This window comes from Epinephelus lanceolatus, chromosome 7 (assembly GCF_041903045.1).
Source record: "Epinephelus lanceolatus isolate andai-2023 chromosome 7, ASM4190304v1, whole genome shotgun sequence".
Taxonomy (NCBI): Eukaryota; Metazoa; Chordata; class Actinopteri; order Perciformes; family Serranidae; genus Epinephelus; species Epinephelus lanceolatus.
The window spans coordinates 23,857,992-23,881,896 of NC_135740.1; the positions used below are offsets into that span (position 1 = coordinate 23,857,992).

General features: G+C 42.4%; 1 protein-coding gene and 3 pseudogenes across 15 annotated transcripts in view; all 4 read left to right on the plus strand.

Moving 5' to 3' along the window:
• Positions 1 to 23,905, plus strand: part of LOC117260979 (protocadherin alpha-C2-like) — a 198,071-nt gene that overhangs the window by 72,395 nt on the left and 101,771 nt on the right. Inside the window, exon 1 of one of the 12 annotated variants that reach the window (XM_033633145.2) lies at positions 3,025 to 6,200. The exons of 8 other annotated variants lie outside the window; for them this stretch is intronic. In XM_033633145.2, the coding sequence (XP_033489036.1) occupies positions 3,816 to 6,200 (2,385 nt within the window). In that variant the 5' untranslated portion in view covers positions 3,025 to 3,815. Of the gene's footprint in view, positions 1 to 3,024; positions 6,201 to 10,815; positions 13,366 to 14,332; positions 16,971 to 21,321; positions 23,713 to 23,905 lie in introns of those variants that run through there. 3 more of the 12 variants (XM_078169337.1, XM_078169345.1, XM_078169338.1) reach the window with 3 other exon arrangements.
• Positions 129 to 2,720, plus strand: LOC117261382 (protocadherin alpha-3 pseudogene; annotated as a pseudogene). Its single transcript, XR_013491896.1, has one exon. The product of XR_013491896.1 is annotated as a protocadherin alpha-3 pseudogene (transcript).
• LOC117260985 (protocadherin alpha-9 pseudogene) lies at positions 6,529 to 9,949 on the plus strand (annotated as a pseudogene). Its single transcript, XR_013491815.1, has one exon. The product of XR_013491815.1 is annotated as a protocadherin alpha-9 pseudogene (transcript).
• On the plus strand, positions 17,895 to 20,297 carry LOC117261160 (protocadherin alpha-10 pseudogene; annotated as a pseudogene). The gene has a single exon (XR_013491816.1). The product of XR_013491816.1 is annotated as a protocadherin alpha-10 pseudogene (transcript).

Consider the following 23,905-nt stretch of genomic DNA (forward strand, 5'->3'; position numbering starts at 1 on the left):
TTATCTGTTCCTGGTGTTGAATGTAATTATTTCAAACGACCACACGAGGACATTGTAGACCATCACATTTTGATGTTCCTCTCGGTTGCTTCAGGCTCCTCCCAGATTCAGAGAATGATGATGTTTCTCAGGGCTTTGTTACAAAGAGACGCAGAGAGAGAATGGACCGTTTGGACATCATTATGTCTGTTACACCCTAAAAGGCGAGGAAACTGGATTCTGGCACATTGCTTCCATCCTGAGTTATTAGACGGGATTTTGGAGACTATAATCCATATGCTTTGTTCACGCTGGATAAAAATATGTCGACGCGGTGGATACGGAGTCCGCTGGGGATGTATATAGTCCTTGTTCTTTTGGACTGCTGCTGGGAAGCGGTGTCCGGACAGCTCTCATACTCTGTATCAGAGGAGGTAAACCCGGGGACTTCTGTGGGAAATCTCGCTAAAGATCTAAACCTTAATGTCCACGACTTAGAGGCACGTATGTTTCAGATTGTGAGCGGATCAAAGAGGAAATATTTCGATGTAAATCTGAAAACTGGTGTTCTTTATGTGAATGAAAGAATAGACCGTGAGGAGCTTTGTGCGAAGGCGACAAAATGTACTGTCAGTGTAGAGGCCGTGATTAACAACCCGCTGAAGCTTTATCGTTTGGAGGTAAATATAGTCGATATAAATGATAACGCGCCCTTTTTCCCCGAGAAGGTGCAGTCTCTTAACATTGCTGAAAGTACTGTGCCAGGTGGGAAATTTGGATTTGTCGGGGCATCGGATCTGGATGTTGGTAAGAATAGTGTGAGTACATACAAGCTGAGTCCAAATGATTATTTTTCTTTAGAGGTTCACAAAGGAGGAGAGAGCGTGTCTGCTGAGCTCGTGCTTCAGAAAGCTTTAGACCGAGAGAAACAACGTACTGTGAGACTTACGGTGACTGCAGTCGACGGAGGAAATCCACCCAAATCAGGAACGTCTCAGATAAATATTAACGTTCTAGACAACAACGACAATGCTCCGGTTTTCAGCAGCTCTTTATATAAGGCTCGCATTTCTGAGAATTTAGCAGTAGGTAAAACTGTTATAGTTCTGAATGCGACAGACGCAGATGAGGGATTAAATGCTGAAATCGAGTATTCGTTGAGAAGTAAAGGTCAGGATCACATTTTAGATTTATTTGAAATTGATTCTAAAACAGGTGCAATTTCAGTCAGAGGACAGATCGACTATGAAGAACACCAAGCTTTTGAGATACATGCACAGGCCAGTGACAAAGGGCAGCCTCCGATGTCTGCTCATTGCAAGGTGCTGGTAGAAGTGGTGGACCTAAACGACAACGCTCCTGAGATCACAGTGACGTCACTGCTAAACACAGTGAAGGAGGATGCAAAAGTAGGTACTGCTATAGCACTTGTTTCTGTACTGGATAAAGATGGAGGTAAAAACGGTGTAGTAAAAGCTGTCATTGCAAATGATGCTCCCTTTAAATTAGAGACAAATTATAAAAATTATTATTCGTTAGTAGTTGATGGTCCGCTCGACAGAGAGACTGTGGCCGAGTACAATGTCACCATCGTAGCGACTGATGAAGGGACTCCACCTCTCTCCAGCACCAACATAGTGACAGTTCATGTTTCTGATGTCAATGATAATCCGCCTCGCTTCTCAGAGCCGCTGGTTAATGTTTATGTTAAAGAGAACAGTCCAGTGGGAGCAGTTATTAAAACTGTGACTGCAGCTGATGCTGATATCAATCAGAATGGTCAGGTGAGCTATTCTTTTCTACAAAGTAACAGTAACTCACTGCCGTTATCTACGATGGTAAACATCAACTCAGAGACTGGAGATATAGTCAGCCTGCAGTCTTTTAACTATGAGGAGCTGAAAACGTTTCAGTTTAAAGTTCAGGCCACAGACTCTGGTGTTCCTCCGCTCAGCAGCAACGTGACTGTCAACGTTTTAATCCTGGATGAAAATGACAATAATCCAACAATTCTCGCGCCATATTCTGAGCACGGCTCCGTTAACAGTGAGAGCATCCCCTATTCCGCTGAAGCGGGATACTTTGTGGCAAAGATCAGGGCTGTAGACGCAGACTCTGGATACAATGCGCTGCTCTCTTATCACCTCTCTGAGCCCAAAGGAAACAACCTCTTCCGCATCGGAACCAGCACCGGAGAAATCAGGACTAAGAGGAGAATGAGTGACAATGACCTGAAAACTCACCCCTTGGTGGTGTTGGTGTCTGATAACGGAGAACCCTCCCTGTCAGCTACTGTGTCTATTGAGGTGGTGGTGGTTGAGAGCACAGCTGACATCCAGACTCAGTTCAGACATGTGCCCATAAAGGAGGACAGCTTCTCTGCGCTGAACCTGTATCTGCTGATCGCCATTGTGTCGGTGTCAGTCATCTTTCTGCTCAGCCTCATCAGTTTAATAGCTGTCAAATGCCACAGGACAGACGGCACTTTCAGCAGGTACAGCGCCCCAATGATCACCACCCACCCTGACGGGAGCTGGTCTTACTCCAAAGCTACTCAGCAGTATGACGTGTGTTTCAGCTCAGACACACTCAAGAGTGACGTTGTGGTTTTCCCCGCACCGTTTCCGCCTGTAGATGCGGAGCTGATCAGTATTAACGGAGGAGACACTTTTACCAGAACTCAGACTTTACCCAACAAAGAAAAGGTAAGAAACTATGAAAAACTACATGTGTTCATATAATCACAAGAGCTGAGCCTGAAAACGTGTCTCTCCGTGTTTTGGTTTTCTTGTATATGAAGTTAAATTACTTTGTGCTAACTTTCCAAAATGTGTTTATTGTGGTTTTGGCTTTGGATTTGTGTTGAAATACACAGTGGTGCGTGAGCCATTGAAGCTCATAAACCTGTTAAACTATACATGAAAATCCATGTCGCTGTCCATGGTGCTGAAGTCAGTCCCATCAGTGTGTTGTCAGAGGTCCAGGGAATGCAACGCGGAAAATGTAAGGATTGGGAAAAGGGTAGTGTGAGTTCCTGACACATATATTTGATTTTTTTTTTTTTTTTTTTTAAATAGGGGTATTTAGTCATGACAGATTTAACGTGTCATTATATTTATGGAAGATTTTTCAAACGCTTATTTAATTAACCTAATTTCCTCTGCATTTTTCTCTTTTTTAAAATATAGGAAAATATTTTGATTTGTATTTGCAATCAACAGTTTCACCTCTCTCTGCATATTTAGTGTTTTGCAGGGCTTTACTCCGAAGGTGTGCCATGGTTTTACTTCATGTAGTTTTCTAGCTGGGCTATCAGTTCTCAGGTGAAAGTCTTCTAATAAAAATAAAGAAGATAAATAAATAAATATAGACAGACAGATAAGGAAATGAGACAGAGAGAATCATGTCGAAATGAATAGTTATTGTTGTTTGAAACAGTTTAATCAAATTATGTTTGTTAATATGAAATTGCTCAGTTCACATAGTTGGTGAGTCTTTCCATTGTTGCTGTCAGAGGTTGAATGCAGTTATTTCCTATCACCACGTGGGGACACTATAGACCATGACATCTTGACGTTATTTCAGCATGCACAAGACTCCTCCCAGAGAGAGAGAGGATGATGATGATGATGATGATGATGATGATGATGATGATGATGATGATGTTTCTCTGGGCTTTGTTACAAAGAGGCGCAGGGCGAGAGAAAAGAGGTTGAAAAACATTCTCCTGCTGCCTGATAAAAATGCGATAAACTGGAACCTTGCACTTCGTTTTTAATATGACTGTTTGACGGCAGTGGTCGGACTGGGATTTATGCCTTTTCGTGCTGGATGTAATGATGTATTTCTCAGGCAGAACGAGACTTTGTCGGATATATTTCGTGGCCGTGCTGCTGAATTGTTTCTGGGAAGCGGTGTCTGGACAGCTCTCGTATTCCGTCTCAGAGGAGGTAAACCCGGGCACTGCTGTTGGAAATATCGCCAAGGATCTAAATCTCAATGTGCAGGAGTTAGAGCCTCGTATGTTTCAGATCGTTGCTGGATCAAAGAGAAAATATTTCGATGTAAATCTGAAGACTGGTGTTATTTATGTCAGTGAAAGAATAGACCGCGAGGAGCTTTGTGCGAAGGCTGCAAAATGTACGGTCAATGTAGAGGCCGTGATCAATGACCCGCTGAAGCTTTACCGGTTAGACATAACTATATCAGATATAAACGACAATGCACCCGTTTTCTCTGAGCAATTACAGTCACTCGACATTGCAGAAAGTACTTTACCAGGGGTGAAATTTGGACTAATAGAGGCATCGGATCTGGATGTTGGAAAGAACGGTGTTAATACATACAGGCTCAGTAATAATGATTATTTTTCTTTAGATATTCACAAAGGGGCAGATAGTGTATCTGCTGAATTAGTATTGCAGAAATCTCTAGACAGAGAACGTGACTCTGTGATCAAACTCACACTAACTGCAGTAGACGGAGGAAATCCCCCCAGATCGGGAACCTCACAAATTATTATCAACGTTTTGGATACTAACGACAACCATCCTGTTTTCAGTAGATCTTTGTACAAGATTCAAATTTCTGAAAACTTGCCAACAGGATCTACTGTGATCACTCTTAATGCAACAGACGCAGACGAGGGTTCAAACGGTGAAATTGAATACTCTCTGAGAAAAAAAGGTCAGGATCGTGTTTTAGATGTATTTCAAATTGACTCTAAAACAGGTGCGATTTTGGTCAGAGGTCAAATCGACTATGAAGAAAATCCTGCGTTTGAGATTCATGCACAGGCCAGTGACAAAGGGCAGCCTCCGATGTCTGCTCACTGTAAAGTGCTGGTAGAAGTGGTGGATCTAAATGACAACGCTCCTGAGATCACGGTGACGTCACTGCTAAACACAGTGAAGGAGGATGCAAAAGTAGGTACTGCTATAGCACTTGTGTCTGTACTGGATAAAGATGGGGGTAAAAATGGTGTAGTAAAAGCTGTCATTGCAAATGATGCTCCCTTTAAATTAGAGACAAATTATAAAAATTATTATTCGTTAGTAGTTGATGGTCCGCTCGACAGAGAGACTGTGGCCGAGTACAATGTCACCATCGTAGCGACTGATGAAGGGACTCCACCTCTCTCCAGCACCAACATAGTGACAGTTCATGTTTCTGATGTCAATGATAATCCGCCTCGCTTCTCAGAGCCGCTGGTTAATGTTTATGTTAAAGAGAACAGTCCAGTGGGAGCAGTTATTAAAACTGTGACTGCAGCTGATGCTGATATCAATCAGAATGGTCAGGTGAGCTATTCTTTTCTACAAAGTAACAGTAACTCACTGCCGTTATCTACGATGGTAAACATCAACTCAGAGACTGGAGATATAGTCAGCCTGCAGTCTTTTAACTATGAGGAGCTGAAAACGTTTCAGTTTAAAGTTCAGGCCACAGACTCTGGTGTTCCTCCGCTCAGCAGCAACGTGACTGTCAACGTTTTAATCCTGGATGAAAATGACAACAATCCAACAATTCTCGCGCCATATTCTGAGCACGGCTCAGTTAACAGTGAGAGCATCCCCTATTCTGCTGAAGCGGGATACTTTGTGGCAAAGATCAGGGCTGTAGACGCAGACTCTGGATACAATGCGCTGCTCTCTTATCACCTCTCTGAGCCCAAAGGAAACAACCTCTTCCGCATCGGAACCAGCACCGGAGAAATCAGGACTAAGAGGAGAATGAGTGACAATGACCTGAAAACTCACCCCTTGGTGGTGTTGGTGTCTGATAACGGAGAACCCTCCCTGTCAGCTACTGTGTCTATTGAGGTGGTGGTGGTTGAGAGCACAGCTGACATCCAGACTCAGTTCAGACATGTGCCCATAAAGGAGGACAGCTTCTCTGCGCTGAACCTGTATCTGCTGATCGCCATTGTGTCGGTGTCAGTCATCTTTCTGCTCAGCCTCATCAGTTTAATAGCTGTCAAATGCCACAGGACAGACGGCACTTTCAGCAGGTACAGCGCCCCAATGATCACCACCCACCCTGACGGGAGCTGGTCTTATTCCAAAGCTACGCAGCAGTATGACGTGTGTTTCAGCTCAGACACACTCAAGAGTGACGTAGTGGTTTTCCCTGCACCGTTTCCGCCTGTAGATGCGGAGCTGATCAGTATTAACGGAGGAGACACTTTTACAAGAACTCAGACTTTACCCAACAAAGAAAAGGTAAGGACATTATTGCGTTAAGTACATTTTTCTTTACCGTTTCTATGTTGCGATCTGAAGGAGAAATAGTGCCGTTGTATTCAGGCTATTTTTAAGTGCGCTGTGTATGGAGGTGAAAAGTAAATGCAATTAGAACAACCATTTGATTTAACATTGAAATAATGTCAAATACAAATACAGTGGGATATCTTATATAACTATACCCTACTGTACACTCAACGATGATTTCCTCACCTCATTAACTGATGACGTCCCATTCGGTATTTTAATGCGCAAGTTGTTTATTAAATGCAGTGCTGAACGGTAGTGTATGAATGTGTGTTGGTCGCAGTTGTAGGGACATAAAAGTTAAAGAAAGTACCTATTTAAGTGCACAATATTTATGAGTACATTTACACACATCGAATATGATGCGTACTACAATGTATTCGTCTCCAAACTATCTGTGTTTAAAATATTTGTTGTTGTCAGTTAGCAATTGCAGTTTTAAAAAAGGGCGGGTAATTTCCCGGACTCACATAAAAGAAAAATAATAAAGACCTTTGTGATCACAGATTGCAACAATTTGTGCTACATATTCGGCATTTTTGAGGAGAACGCCGCTATCCATGGTGCTGAACTCAAGTTTGTGTTAGTGTGGTCCCTGTACTCATTAATCCACAAGACATATGGAGAAACTTCTTTTTCGACAACAGAACAATTTTGTAGAACAGCTTTATGCATATTTTTATGCAAGTGTATACTCTCAGATTTAATTATTCTTCCGGAAAATAACTACGTCTCTGCTGTCCCTATTGTGTGTGGGTGTGCGTGAGGTGAGCATTTGTCTGAGGACTTCCTGTGCCATAATTTTGTGTTTCTAAATTTCCAGCAAGTTGCTTTCCGTTTCAAAAGCATTTAACTCGCTAAATAAGTGCTCAATCGGTTCCTTTAATTCGGAGTTAGTGGCGAGTAGAAACGAAATTGCAGCCACATAATAAATAGTGACCATACTAAGCGCATCTTTACTTGAGATTTGGCAAAATGTTTAGGAGAACATGAATGTGGGGGTCGTTGTGATATTGTTAGGCGTTTGATGCTGATGTATTTCTTGCAAGTGTCCACATGAGGACACTGCAGACCATCACATTTCAGCTTCCTCTTTATTGGTTCGGGGCTCCTCCCAGATTCAGAGGATGATGATGTTTCTCAGGCGACTGAAACAAAGAGACTCGGAGGGTGACAGAGAACGATGTGACGACGATTTTCATGTTGCAAACCAAAGTCGTATGGTGTAATACCTCTTAAGGATTGTATTCTTTATTGTTGTGAATCTACTTTAGAATTTGTCTGCATGACGTCTCTCGATGTGTGGAATAATGCATTTGCCGGGCAGAAAGAGCTGTGTGTGGATATATCTCCTCTTCGTGCTGCTGGATTGTTACTGGGAAGCGGTGTCTGGGCAGCTCTCTTACTCCGTCTCAGAGGAGGTGAATCTGGGGACTGTTGTCGGAAATATCGCCAAAGATCTCAACATCAATGTCCAGGATTTGGAGTCCCGCATGTTTCAGATCGTTGCTGGATCAAAGAGAAAATATTTCGAGGTAAATCTAAAGACTGGTGTCCTGTATGTTAATGAGAGGATAGATCGAGAGGAACTCTGCGGCGATGAACCAAAATGTTCCCTCGGTGTAGAAGCAGTGATTAATAACCCTTTAAAACTGTACCGGATTGAAGTTGTCATCTTAGACGTGAATGATAATTCCCCGTCATTTCTGAGCAGCTCGCAGGTAATCGACATTAGTGAGAACACAGCAGCAGGGGCTAAATTTCCTCTGCATCCTGCTGACGATGCAGACGTCGGAAAAAATACTGTAAATAACTACAAGCTGAGCCAAAATGAACACTTCTCTCTCGTCACACATAAAGGAGAGAGTATATCTCCCGAACTACAGCTTCAGAAAGTTTTAGACAGAGAAAAACAGTCTGTGATCCAACTCACACTGACTGCTATTGATGGAGGAACTCCTGCTAAATCTGGCACTATGGTGATTATAGTTAATGTGCTGGACATTAATGATAACGCTCCTATATTCAGTCAAACTCTGTATAAAGCCAGTGTGTATGAAAATGTAAAGATAGGCACGTCAATAATAACATTAAATGCTACTGATCTGGATGCAGGTCAAAATGGACATGTTTTATTATCGTTCAGTAAAGTAGGCAGAGGGAAACAACCTGATCTGTTTGCTATAGATGAAAAAACTGGGACAGTAACAAATAAAAAGAATATCGACTTTGAAGAAAATAATGCTTTTGAGATTCGAGTACAAGCCAGTGATGGAGCTTCGTCACCTATGACCTCACATGCCAAATTATTAATTGAAGTTTTAGACGTCAATGACAATGCCCCTGAAATATCTGTTACGTCATTGTTAAGCACCGTAAAGGAGGATGCGTCCATTGGCACCGCCATTGCACTAGTTTCAGTATCTGATAAAGACGGAGGTAAAAATGCGATGGTGAACTGTAGGATTTCAAATAATGTCCCTTTTAAATTAGAGTCAAATTATAAGAATTACTACTCGTTGGTGGTGGACGGTCCTCTGGACAGAGAGACCTCAGCTGAATACAACATCAGCATCACTGCTACTGATGAGGGCAGCCCACCTCTCTCTAGCACGAGCGTCATTAATGTCCACGTCTCAGATGTGAATGATAACAAACCTCTATTCACAGAAAACATAATCAATGTCTTTGTGAAAGAAAACAGTCCAGTAGGAGCAGTTTTAAAAACTGTTTCAGCAATCGATGCTGACGTCGATCAGAATGGTCAGGTGAGCTATTCAGTTTTACAAAGTAACAGTAACTCACTGCCGTTATCTACAATGGTGAACATCAACTCAGAGACTGGAGATATAGTCAGCCTGCAGTCTTTTAACTATGAGGAGTTGAAAACGTTTCAGTTTAAAGTTCAGGCCACAGACTCTGGTGTTCCTCCGCTCAGCAGCAACGTGACTGTCAACGTTTTAATTCTGGATGAAAATGACAATAATCCAACAATTCTCGCGCCATATTCTGAGCACGGCTCCGTTAACAGTGAGAGCATCCCCTATTCTGCTGAAGCGGGATACTTTGTGGCAAAGATCAGGGCTGTAGACGCAGACTCTGGATACAATGCGCTGCTCTCTTATCACCTCTCTGAGCCCAAAGGAAACAACCTCTTCCGCATCGGAACCAGCACCGGAGAAATCAGGACTAAGAGGAGAATGAGTGACAATGACCTGAAAACTCACCCCTTGGTGGTGTTGGTGTCTGATAACGGAGAACCCTCCCTGTCAGCTACTGTGTCTATTGAGGTGGTGGTGGTTGAGAGCACAACTGACATCCAGACTCAGTTCAGACATGTGCCCATAAAGGAGGACAGTTTCTCTGCGCTGAACCTGTATCTGCTGATCGCCATTGTGTCGGTGTCAGTCATCTTTCTGCTCAGCCTCATCAGTTTAATAGCTGTCAAATGCCACAGGACAGACGGCACTTTCAGCAGGTACAGCGCCCCAATGATCTCCACCCACCCTGACGGGAGCTGGTCTTACTCCAAAGCTACTCAGCAGTATGACGTGTGTTTCAGCTCAGACACACTCAAGAGTGACGTAGTGGTTTTCCCCGCACCGTTTCCGCCTGTAGATGCAGAGCTGATCAGTATTAACGGAGGAGACACTTTTACCAGAACTCAGACTTTACCCAACAAAGAAAAGGTAAGAATATAATAGTGTCACATGCTTGACATTTTATTACACTACACCTATGTTGAGAACTGGGTGGGAATAGATGCCGTTTTACTTACAGTCCTTTGCAAAGCCCTATGTGCCATTAGAAAAAAGTACTGATTTGAGTTTGAGTTAATATACTGTAGAAATATTCAAAATTTCTTGAGTATCTTGACATAAAAAGACATATTGTAAATGTGTTGAATTAGTGATCTCAGTCATGACTTTCTGCTGAGCTGCTTTTATGAATGTGAATGTCGCTATCCATGGTGCTGAACGCATGTTTCTGGTTTCCAAACCGCAGGACAAAATTGTAAATCATTTTCAACCCTGATCTCATAGAAATTAGGCTTTCATACTGGCTCAAACATTAGCAATGTATTTGTGAAGATACATACTTTGTCTTTAGTTTGATTGTGTTTCTTTTCCCTTTATTCGTGTCTGGCTTCTGAAGAAAGCGGGTTTTTGTTGGTGTGCTGAATAAACCATCTTTCTGGAATGTTGATTTAAAAAAAAAAAAAAAACCTTCATTAACCACATTAGTTGTCTCGTGAAGTTTTGACTTAGTGTCGAAAACAGGTCATTTTGTTAAAAAAATACAAACATATGAAGTTTTAATCGAAATTATCACTGTGATAAATTAGGCAGTTAAGCCAATTCTTCTTTGAGTTATGAAATGGTTTAGCTACATGTTCAAGTGGAAATTAAGAGTGTAAAGGTCTGCTAATATTAGTGTGTGTATGTTGAATGTAGTTCTCGCAAGTGTCCACATGACGACATTGTAGACCGTCACATTTGAACTAACTCTTTGGTAGCACGGGGCTCCTCCCAGATTCAGAGGATGATGATGTTTCTCAGGCGATTCAAACAAAGACACTCTGGGAGCGAAAGAGGACGGTGCGACCACCATTTTCCTATTGTACTGCATATATACCGATAAATTAATTTAGTAGGTTTCGTGATGCTGTTTAATGCATCCATATGAGTGACCTTATCAGCCAAATCAATGTTTATGCCGTCTCTCGATGTGTGGAATGATGCATTTGCCGAGCAGAAGGAGCTGTGTGTGGATATATCTCCTGTTCGTGCTGCTGGATTGTTACTGGGAAGCGGTGTCTGGGCAGCTCTCTTACTCCGTCTCAGAGGAGGTGAATCTGGGGACTGTTGTCGGAAATATCGCTAAAGATCTCAACATCAATGTGCAGGATTTGGAGTCCCGCATGTTTCAGATCGTTGCTGGATCAAAGAGAAAATATTTCGAGGTAAATCTAAAGACTGGTGTCCTGTATGTTAATGAGAGGATAGATCGAGAGGAACTCTGCGGCAACGAACAGAAATGTTCCCTCAGTGTAGAAGCAGTGATTAATAACCCTTTAAAACTGTACCGGATTGAAATTATAATCTTGGATGTAAATGATAATTCCCCGTCATTTTTAAGAACGTCCCAGATAATTAACATTAGTGAGAGCACGGCAGCAGGAGCTAAATTTCCTCTGCATCCTGCTCACGATGCAGACGTCGGTAAAAATACTGTAAACAGCTACAAGCTGAGCCAAAATGAACACTTCTCTCTCGTCACACATAAAGGGGAGAGTGTAACTGTAGAATTACAGGTTCAGAAAGTTTTAGACAGAGAAAAACAGTCTGTGATCCGACTCACACTAACTGCTCTTGATGGAGGAAGTCCTGTTAAATCTGGCACTATGGTAATTGTGGTAAATGTATTGGACATAAATGATAACGCTCCTATATTCAGTCAAACTCTGTACAAAGCCAGTGTGTATGAGAATGTGAAGGTAGGTACATCCATAATAACATTAAATGCTACTGATTTAGATGCAGGTCAGAATGGACAAGTTATGTATTCTTTCAGTGAGGTAGGCCGGGGAAAACAAACCGATCTGTTTGCTATAGATGAAAAAACTGGAACTGTAACAAATAAAAAGAATATCGACTTTGAAGAAAATAATGCTTTTGAGATTCGAGTACAAGCCAGTGATGGAGCCTCTTCTCCTCTCACTTCAAATGCCAAATTATTAATTGAAGTTTTAGACGTCAATGACAATGCCCCTGAAATATCTGTTACGTCATTGTTAAACACCGTGAAAGAGGATGCGTCCATTGGCACCGCCATTGCACTAGTTTCAGTATCTGATAAAGACGGAGGTAAAAATGGGATGGTGAACTGTAAAATCTCCAATAATGTCCCTTTCAAATTAGAGTCAAATCATAAGAATTACTACTCGTTGGTGGTGGACGGTCCTCTGGACAGAGAGAGCTCAGCTGAATACAACATCAGCATCACTGCTACTGATGAGGGCAGCCCACCTCTCTCCAGCACGAGCGTCATTAATGTCCACGTCTCAGATGTCAATGATAACAAACCTCTATTCACAGAAAACATAATCAATGTCTATGTGAAAGAAAACAGTCCAGTAGGAGTAGTTTTAAAAACAGTTTCAGCAGTTGATGCAGACATCGATCAGAATGGTCAGGTGAGCTATTCAGTTTTACAAAGTAACAGTAACTCACTGCCGTTATCTACAATGGTGAACATCAACTCAGAGACTGGAGATACAGTCAGCCTGCAGTCTTTTAACTATGAGGAGTTGAAAACGTTTCAGTTTAAAGTTCAGGCCACAGACTCTGGTGTTCCTCCGCTCAGCAGCAACGTGACTGTCAACGTTTTAATTCTGGATGAAAATGACAATAATCCAACAATTCTCGCGCCATATTCTGAGCACGGCTCCGTTAACAGTGAGAGCATCCCCTATTCTGCTGAAGCGGGATACTTTGTGGCAAAGATCAGGGCTGTAGACGCAGACTCTGGATACAATGCGCTGCTCTCTTATCACCTCTCTGAGTCCAAAGGAAACAACCTCTTCCGCATCGGAACCAGCACCGGAGAAATCAGGACTAAGAGGAGAATGAGTGACAATGACCTGAAAACTCACCCCTTGGTGGTGTTGGTGTCTGATAACGGAGAACCCTCCCTGTCAGCTACTGTGTCTATTGAGGTGGTGGTGGTTGAGAGCACAGCTGACATCCAGACTCAGTTCAGACATGTGCCCATAAAGGAGGACAGCTTCTCTGCGCTGAACCTGTATCTGCTGATCGCCATTGTGTCGGTGTCAGTCATCTTTCTGCTCAGCCTCATCAGTTTAATAGCTGTCAAATGCCACAGGACAGACGGCACTTTCAGCAGGTACAGCGCCCCAATGATCACCACCCACCCTGACGGGAGCTGGTCTTACTCCAAAGCTACTCAGCAGTATGACGTGTGTTTCAGCTCAGACACACTCAAGAGTGACGTAGTGGTTTTCCCCGCACCGTTTCCGCCTGTAGATGCGGAGCTGATCAGTATAAATGGAGGAGACACTTTTACCAGAACTCAGACTTTACCCAACAAAGAAAAGGTAAGAACAGCACGTTTATAATGTTTTAGAAACAATATTGCTGGTGTCACTAAACGCTGGGCTTGTTTGCTCTTTGTGTATTTAGTAGGTCGTTAGTTTTTCTTTCCTTTTTGTATATGTATCTTAGTCTATGTGTTGACACGTAACAGGTGTTTTGGAAAATGGTTTCCTACATTTTCTCCCATGGTAATGGTGACCTTTTGTATCTGACATCGTCTAAAACATGTAAACCAGTCCTTACAATCTAAATGCAGTATCGCTGTCCATGGTGCCGAAGAGGGGAAGCGTAAACCCGAAATGAAACTTGTGCTGGTATTGCTGGGGTTTTTTTTAACATAGAAAGAAAGGTTGATTTCATACCTCTTGACCATAATTAACAACAATACTGCATTGCAATTCATACATGTGTTTTTTGATCAGTTGCCAATTGTCACTTTCATCATTTCTTCTTTGACAATTGCGCTGATACACAGAGTTCGCTGCTTGGGGCGCAGAGTATGCATCATAGATTTGATAGTTGATTGCAATATAAGAGACTAATTTTCCAATATCTTCTTAAATATTCTTAGGTATTTGTCTTATTTTCCTGCCAATTCTTTCAGTTCGCTTAATGGCGTTCAGTCTGAAAATATCAACAAAGACCCTGTGAGGGCTATGGCATTAACGGCGTATTTAAAATAATTGCCTGGATTACATTTTAGTTAAAGGGATGCGCATGCCAATCACAAACAGATGAGTTGACCCTCACTTAGAAATAACGAAATACATGATTGCAAATACATAATTAGGAAATACAGAAAACATTGCTTTGTACCAAATATGACGACCAGTTTGTTAAGTATTTTTCAAAGAATATAACCTAATATTTTCTGTCTTTCTGTTCATTTTAACATTGGCCATGTTTTTATGCTGAGCATCAACTGAGAGATGGTGTGTGCAATGTTAGACTGTTTTTTTCCTGTCTTGTGATGTAATTGGTCCACAAGGCCATAAGGGGGCGCTGTAGACCATAACACAGACACTACTTTATTCAAATCCCGAGGCCCCTCCTCGATGAGGAGCGTGATGATGTCTTGTTGGGCTGTGACACAAAGAGACGCAGAAGCACACAGAGGAGGCTGAGACGTTTTCTGCATTGTGGATAAATTAGAAGAGAAGGAAACACAGTTTGGGTCAACACTCGACATCCATCACACTTTTTCTATGTTGGATTCACGTCGGATTGGATTATGACTTCGATTAACAGGAGTCCTGTGGTGGCATACGTGTTATTTGTTCTGCTGGATTGTTATTGGGAAGCGGTGTACGGGCAGCTCTCCTACTCCATATTAGAGGAGGTGAATCCGGGGACTTCTGTAGGAAATATAGCCAAAGATCTAAATCTCAGTGTCGATGATCTGGAGTCTCGTATGTTTCAGATTGTTGCCGGATCAAAGAAAAAGATTTTCGAGGTAAACCTGAAGACTGGTGTTCTCTTTGTCAGTGATAGAATAGACAGAGAGGAGCTCTGTGCGAAGGCAACGAAATGCACAGTGAGTGTAGAGGCTGTGATAAATGCTCCACTGAAGCTTTATCGTTTAGAAATAAATATTCTAGATGTTAATGACAATTCTCCGTCTTTCACTGCTAAATCGCAAAGTATTGAAATAGCAGAAAGCACACTGCCTGGGACTAAATTTCTTGTGCTGTCCGCCTATGACGCTGATGTTGAAAAAAATGGTATCAATACATACAAACTAAATCAGAATGACTATTTTTCACTGTCGGTGAACAAAGGAGATACTGTGTCTGCTGAGCTAGTCCTCCAGAAACCTTTAGACCGAGAGAAACAGCCTGTAATTAAACTCACACTGACTGCTGTAGACGGAGGGACACCTCCAAAATCCGGAACATCACAGATCATAATCAATGTCTTAGACGTTAATGATAACACCCCGATCTTTACCAAGCCATTGTATAAAACAAGTATTACTGAGAATGTTCCAGTTGGGACATCAGTAATAACAGTAACAGCAACAGACGCTGATGAAGGGCCAAACGGGGAGATTTCATATTCATTTAGCAGCAAAGATCAGGACCATGTTTTGGAAATATTCCAAATTGATGGGCTCACAGGTTTAATAACTGTTAAAGGAAAGATTGACTTTGAAGAGCACCCGGCTTTTGAAATCCGCGTGCAAGCTAGTGACAAAGGCTCTCCTCCAATGGCAGCACAGTGCAAAATACTAATAGAGGTGTTGGATTTAAATGACAATACTCCTGAGATATCTGTGACATCACTAATCAACAGAGTGAAAGAGGATGCAAAAATAGGCACTGCTGTTGCACTTGTGTCAGTTCTGGACCGAGATGGAGGTAAAAATGGAGCAGTTCATTGCGATATTAAAAATGACAGCCCCTTTAAATTGGAAACAAATTATAAAAACTATTACTCTTTGGTAGTAGACGGACAACTAGACAGAGAGAGTGCTTCACATTATAATGTCACCATCATAGCTACAGATGATGGAACCCCTGCTCTCACCAGCACCAGTGATCTCACGGTTTATATTTCTGATGTCAATGATAACTCGCCTCGTTTCTCAGACACTGTGGTCAATATGTATTTAAAAGAGAACAGTCCTGTTGGAGCGATGCTGAAAAGAGTTTCTGCTGTTGATGCAGACACTGATCAAAATGCACAGGTGAGCTATTCAATTGTAGAAAGTAACAGTAACTCACTGCCGTTATCTACAATGTTGAACATCAACTCAGAGACTGGAGATATAGTCAGCCTGCAGTCTTTTAACTATGAGGAGTTGAAAACATTTCAGTTTAAAGTTCAGGCCACAGACTCTGGTGTTCCTCCGCTCAGCAGCAACGTGACTGTCAACGTTTTAATCCTGGATGAAAATGACAATAATCCAACAATTCTCGCGCCATATTCTGAGCACGGCTCCGTTAACAGTGAGAGCATCCCCTATTCTGCTGAAGCGGGATACTTTGTGGCAAAGATCAGGGCTGTAGACGCAGACTCTGGATACAATGCGCTGCTCTCTTATCACCTCTCTGAGCCCAAAGGAAACAACCTCTTCCGCATCGGAACCAGCACCGGAGAAATCAGGACTAAGAGGAGAATGAGTGACAATGACCTGAAAACTCACCCCTTGGTGGTGTTGGTGTCTGATAACGGAGAACCCTCCCTGTCAGCTACTGTGTCTATTGAGGTGGTGGTGGTTGAGAGCACAGCTGACATCCAGACTCAGTTCAGACATGTGCCCATAAAGGAGGACAGCTTCTCTGCGCTGAACCTGTATCTGCTGATCGCCATTGTGTCGGTGTCAGTCATCTTTCTGCTCAGCCTCATCAGTTTAATAGCTGTCAAATGCCACAGGACAGACGGCACTTTCAGCAGGTACAGCGCCCCAATGATCACCACCCACCCTGACGGGAGCTGGTCTTACTCCAAAGCTACTCAGCAGTATGACGTGTGTTTCAGCTCGGACACACTCAAGAGTGACGTAGTGGTTTTCCCCGCACCGTTTCCGCCTGTAGATGCGGAGCTGATCAGTATTAACGGAGGAGACACTTTTACCAGAACTCAGACTTTACCCAATGAAAAAAAGGTAAGAAAAAGCAACTAATATCACTTCAGGATTGTTTTCCTCATTAAATATGCGTTGTTACACTAACGGTTACGGATGGTTACGTTGTGCCACGTAACTATCAAGAAACCGCGATGTTATTTACATACACTGTAGCTTGCTGTTCATAAGTTGATAGTGTCTAACTTTCAGTGGATTTGGCTGCTGACTAGTAATCTCTGTGTGAGTCGCTATCCGTGGTGCTGAACTCAACTTTCAGTTCCCATAACAGGGTGCAAAACAAGTATGTTGTTTAAGTGCACAGTGTTTTCAGTGCATTCACACATATTTTTGGTTACAACTTTTCAACATTATGTGAGTAATTTCATAATTTACCCTCAAGAAAACTTTTGATCCACTCTTTATATTGACTTTGATTTTTAGATAGAAAAAAAGTCACAGATGGTATTTCAGCATTTACCACATAAAAATAACTCGCTGTCATTCTGAAAAGCTTTTGCTTTAAATAACGGTTAATTTCTAAAGGATGCTGTTTCTGAATAGGTTTGTCATATTATATGAATTGCAGAAATCAGTGTGCCAAACGTTTTCCTTTATAATTTGACTCTTTGATGTTTTTGCATTGCCTCGTGTTTAGAGGGAATCGAGTATGTACATATTTCTGATGTGATGAAGTTTGATGTAGCATGTAATTATGACGTATGTCCACATGGGGACACTATAGACCATCACATTTGGACGGTTTCTTTATTAGCTCAGGGCTCCTCCCAGTCAGCGGATCATGCATCTGTGGGCTTTGTTACAAAGAGACGTCGGGCCACAAAGAACGGTCGTCTTGTTTGCTCGTGGAAATGCCAAAATATTTAATTGGAATACTTCTTCCTTGATTTTGTTCTTGTGGTCGTTGTAACATGTTGTTCTAGTTTGCCCATATGCTCCTTCTCGATGTGTGGAATAATGCATTTGCCGAGCAGAAGGAGCTGTGTGTGGATATATCTCCTGTTCGTGCTGCTGGATTGTTACTGGGAAGCGGTGTCTGGGCAGCTCTCTTACTCCGTCTCAGAGGAGGTGAATCTGGGGACTGTTGTCGGAAATATCGCCAAAGATCTCAACATCAATGTCCAGGATTTGGAGTCCCGCATGTTTCAGATCGTTGCTGGATCAAAGAGAAAATATTTCGAGGTAAATCTTAAGACTGGTGTCCTGTATGTTAGTGAGAGGATAGATCGAGAGGAACTCTGCGGCGATGAACCAAAATGTTCCCTCAGTGTAGAAGCAGTGATTAATAACCCTTTAAAACTGTACCGGATTGAAATTATAATCTTAGATGTAAATGATAATTCCCCGTCATTTCTCAGCACGTCGCAGGTTTTCAACATTACAGAGAGCACAGCAGCAGGAGCTAAATTTCCTCTGCACCCTGCTGACGATGCAGACGTCGGTAAAAATACTGTAAACAGCTACAAGCTGAGCCAAAATGAACACTTCTCTCTCGTCACACATAAAGGAGAGAGTATATCTCCCGAATTACAGCTTCAGAAAGTTTTAGACAGAGAAAAACAGTCTGTGATCCGACTCATACTGACTGCTATTGATGGAGGAACTCCTGCTAAATCTGGCACTATGGTTATTATAGTTAATGTGCTGGACATTAATGATAACGCTCCAATGTTTAGTCAAACTCTGTATAAAGCCAGTGTGTATGAGAACGCCAAGATTGGAACATCGATAATAACATTAAATGCTACTGATTTAGATGCAGATCAAAATGGACAAGTTTTATATTCGCTCAACAAAGTAGGCCGAGGGAAAGAAACTGATCTGTTTGCTATAGATGAAAAAACTGGAACTGTAACAAATAAAAAGAATATCGACTTTGAAGAAAATAATGCTTTTGAGATTCGAGTACAAGCCAGTGATGGAGCTTCTCCTCCTCTCACCTCACATGCCAAATTATTGATTGAAGTTTTAGACGTCAATGACAATGCCCCTGAAATTTCAGTGACATCACTGTTAAATAGCGTAAAAGAGGATGCGTCCATTGGCACCGCCATTGCACTAGTTTCAGTATCTGATAAAGACGGAGGTAAAAATGCGATGGTGAACTGTAAAATCTCCAATAATGTTCCGTTCAAATTGGAGTCAAATTATAAAAATTACTACTCGTTGGTGGTGGACGGTCCTCTGGACAGAGAGACCTCAGCTGAATACAACATCAGCATCACTGCTACTGATGAGGGCAGCCCACCTCTCTCCAGCACGAGCGTCATTAATGTCCACGTCTCAGATGTCAATGATAACAAACCTCTATTCACAGAAAACATAATCAATGTCTTTGTGAAAGAAAACAGTCCAGTAGGAGCAGTTTTAAAAACTGTTTCAGCAATTGATGCAGACATCGATCAGAATGGTCAGGTGAGCTATTCAGTTTTACAAAGTAACAGTAACTCACTGCCGTTATCTACAATGGTGAACATCAACTCGGAGACTGGAGATATAGTCAGCCTGCAGTCTTTTAACTATGAGGAGCTGAAAACGTTTCAGTTTAAAGTTCAGGCCACAGACTCTGGTGTTCCTCCGCTCAGCAGCAACGTGACTGTCAACGTTTTGATCCTGGATGAAAATGACAATAATCCAACAATTCTCGCGCCATATTCTGAGCACGGCTCCGTTAACAGTGAGAGCATCCCCTATTCTGCTGAAGCGGGATACTTTGTGGCAAAGATCAGGGCTGTAGACGCAGACTCTGGATACAATGCGCTGCTCTCTTATCACCTCTCTGAGCCCAAAGGAAACAACCTCTTCCGCATCGGAACCAGCACCGGAGAAATCAGGACTAAGAGGAGAATGAGTGACAATGACCTGAAAACTCACCCCTTGGTGGTGTTGGTGTCTGATAACGGAGAACCCTCCCTGTCAGCTACTGTGTCTATTGAGGTGGTGGTGGTTGAGAGCACAGCTGACATCCAGACTCAGTTCAGACATGTGCCCATAAAGGAGGACAGCTTCTCTGCGCTGAACCTGTATCTGCTGATCGCCATTGTGTCGGTGTCAGTCATCTTTCTGCTCAGCCTCATCAGTTTAATAGCTGTCAAATGCCACAGGACAGACGGCACTTTCAGCAGGTACAGCGCCCCAATGATCACCACCCACCCTGACGGGAGCTGGTCTTACTCCAAAGCTACTCAGCAGTATGACGTGTGTTTCAGCTCAGACACACTCAAGAGTGACGTAGTGGTTTTCCCCGCACCGTTTCCGCCTGTAGATGCTGAGCTGATCAGTATAAACGGAGGAGACACTTTTACCAGAACTCAGACTTTACCCAACAAAGAAAAGGTAAGAACATAATAGCACCACGTGTTTGACACTACACCAATGTTGAGAACTGGGTGGGAATTGATGCCGTTGTACTTGAAGTCTTTTGCAAAAAGCTTTGTGTCATGTAGGTGATTAGGGGAAAAATATGTGACTTGCGTTTGAGTTAATATACTGTAGAAATATTCAAAATTACCTGAGTATCTTGATATAAATTCACACAATGGAAATGTGTTGAATTAGTGATCTCAGTCATGACTTTCTGCTGAGCTGCTTTTTTTAAGTGTATGTGGCTTTCCATGGTGCTGAAGGCATGTGGTTCTGTGTCGCTTCTAAACTGCAGAACAAAGCTGTAAATTATTTTCAACCCTGTCTCATAGAAATTAGGCTTTCATACCGGCTCAAACATCAGCAATGTATTTGTGAAGATACATGCTTTGTCTTTAGTTTGATTGTGCTTCTTTTCCCTTTATTCGTGTCTGGCTTTTGCAGAAAGCGGGTTTTTGTTTGTGTCCTGACTAAACCATTTTTCTGGATTGCTGATATTTTAAAAACCTTCTTCTGTAATCACATCAGTTGTCTCGTGAAGTTTTGACTTCATTTTGAAAACAGTTCAGTTTATTAAAAGATGCAATCATATTAAGTGTTAATCTAAATTATCACTGTGATGAATTAAGCAGTTCAACCAATTCTTCTTTGACTTATGAAATGGTTTAGCTACATGTTCAAGTGGAAATTAAGAATGTCAAGGTCTGCTAATATTAGTGTCTGTATGTTGAATGTAGTTCTCGCAAGTGTCCACATGAGGACATTGTAGACCGTCACATTTGAACCAACTCGTTGGTAGCACGGGGCTCCTCCCAGATTCAGAGGATGATGATGTTTCTCAGGCGATTCAAACAAAGAGACTCGGTGAGCGAAAGAGGACGGTGCGACCACCATTTTTCTATTGTAGTGCTTATATGCCGATAAATTCATTTGGTATATTTCGTGATGCTGTTTAATGTATCCATATGAGTGACCTTATTCGCCAAATCTACCTTTATGTCGTCTCTGGATGTGTGGAATGATGCATTTGCCGAGCAGAAGGAGCTGTGTGTGGATATATCTCCTGTTCGTGCTGCTGGATTGTTACTGGGAAGCGGTGTCTGGACAGCTCTCTTACTCCGTCTCAGAGGAGGTGAATCTGGGGACTGTTGTCGGAAATATCGCCAAAGATCTCAACATCAATGTCCAGGATTTGGAGTCCCGCATGTTTCAGATCGTTGCTGGATCAAAGAGAAAATATTTCGAGGTAAATCTTAAGACTGGTGTCCTGTATGTTAATGAGAGGATAGATCGAGAGGAACTCTGCGGCGATGAACCAAAATGTTCCCTCAGTGTAGAAGCAGTGATTAATAACCCTTTAAAACTGTACCGGATCGAAATTCTCATCTTAGATGTGAATGACAATTCCCCGTCATTTCTCAGCCAGTCACAGGTATTCAACATTACAGAGAGCACAGCAGCAGGAGCTAAATTCCATCTTCATCCTGCTGACGATGCAGACGTCGGTAAAAATACTGTAAACAGCTACAAGCTGAGCCAAAATGAACACTTCTCTCTCGCTACACATAAAGGAGAGGGTATATCTCCAGAACTGCAGCTCCAGAAAGTTTTAGACAGAGAAAAACAGTCTGTGATCCGACTCACACTGACTGCTATTGACGGAGGAACTCCTGCTAAATCTGGTACGATGATTATTATAATCAGTGTGTTGGACAGTAATGATAATGCTCCTGTATTTAGTCAGACTTTGTATAAAGCCAGTGTGTATGAGAACGCCAAGATTGGAACATCAATAATAACGCTAAATGCTACTGATTTAGATGCAGGTCAAAATGGACAAGTGTTATATTCGCTCAACAAAGTAGGCCGAGGGAAAGAAACGGATCTGTTTGCTATAGATGAAAAAACTGGAACTGTGACAAATAAAAAGAATATCGACTTTGAAGAAAATAATGCTTTTGAGATCCGAGTACAAGCCAGTGATGGAGCTTCTTCTCCTCTCACCTCAAATGCCAAACTATTGATTGAAGTTTTAGACGTCAATGACAATGCCCCTGAAATATCTGTTACGTCATTGTTAAACACCGTGAAAGAGGATGCGTCCATTGGCACCGCCATTGCACTAGTTTCAGTTTCCGATAAGGACGGAGGTAAAAATGCGATGGTGAACTGTAAAATCTCCAAAAATGTTCCTTTCAAATTAGAGTCAAATTATAAGAATTACTACTCGTTGGTGGTGGACGGTCCTCTGGACAGAGAGACCTCAGCTGAATACAACATCAGCATCACTGCTACTGATGAGGGCAGCCCACCTCTCTCCAGCACGAGCGTCATTAATGTCCACTTCTCAGATGTCAATGATAACAAACCTCTATTCACAGAAAACATAATCAATGTCTATGTGAAAGAAAACAGTCCAGTAGGAGCAGTTTTAAAAACTGTTTCAGCAATTGATGCAGACATCGATCAGAATGGTCAGGTGAGCTATTCAGTTTTACAAAGTAACAGTAACTCACTGCCGTTATCTACAATGGTGAACATCAACTCAGAGACTGGAGATATAGTCAGCCTGCAGTCTTTTAACTATGAGGAGTTGAAAACGTTTCAGTTTAAAGTTCAGGCCACAGACTCTGGTGTTCCTCCGCTCAGCAGCAACGTGACTGTCAACGTTTTAATTCTGGATGAAAATGACAATAATCCAACAATTCTCGCGCCATATTCTGAGCACGGCTCAGTTAACAGTGAGAGCATCCCCTATTCTGCTGAAGCGGGATACTTTGTGGCAAAGATCAGGGCTGTAGACGCAGACTCTGGATACAATGCGCTGCTCTCTTATCACCTCTCTGAGCCCAAAGGAAACAACCTCTTCCGCATCGGAACCAGCACCGGAGAAATCAGGACTAAGAGGAGAATGAGTGACAATGACCTGAAAACTCACCCCTTGGTGGTGTTGGTGTCTGATAACGGAGAACCCTCCCTGTCAGCTACTGTGTCTATTGAGGTGGTGGTGGTTGAGAGCACAACTGACATCCAGACTCAGTTCAGACATGTGCCCATAAAGGAGGACAGCTTCTCTGCGCTGAACCTGTATCTGCTGATCGCCATTGTGTCGGTGTCAGTCATCTTTCTGCTCAGCCTCATCAGTTTAATAGCTGTCAAATGCCACAGGACAGACGGCACTTTCAGCAGGTACAGCGCCCCAATGATCACCACCCACCCTGACGGGAGCTGGTCTTACTCCAAAGCTACTCAGCAGTATGACGTGTGTTTCAGCTCAGACACACTCAAGAGTGACGTAGTTGTTTTCCCCGCACCGTTTCCGCCTGTAGATGCGGAGCTGATCAGTATTAATGGAGGAGACACTTTTACCAGAACTCAGACTTTACCCAACAAAGAAAAGGTAAGAACAGCACGTTTATAATGTTTTAGAAACAATATTGCTGGTGTCACTAAACGCTGGGCTTGTTTGCTCTTTGTGTATTTAGTAGGTCGTTAGTTTTTCTTTCCTTTTTGTATATGTATCTTAGTCTATGTGTTGACACGTAACACGTGTTTTGGAAAATGGTTTCCTACATTTTCTCCCATGGTAATGG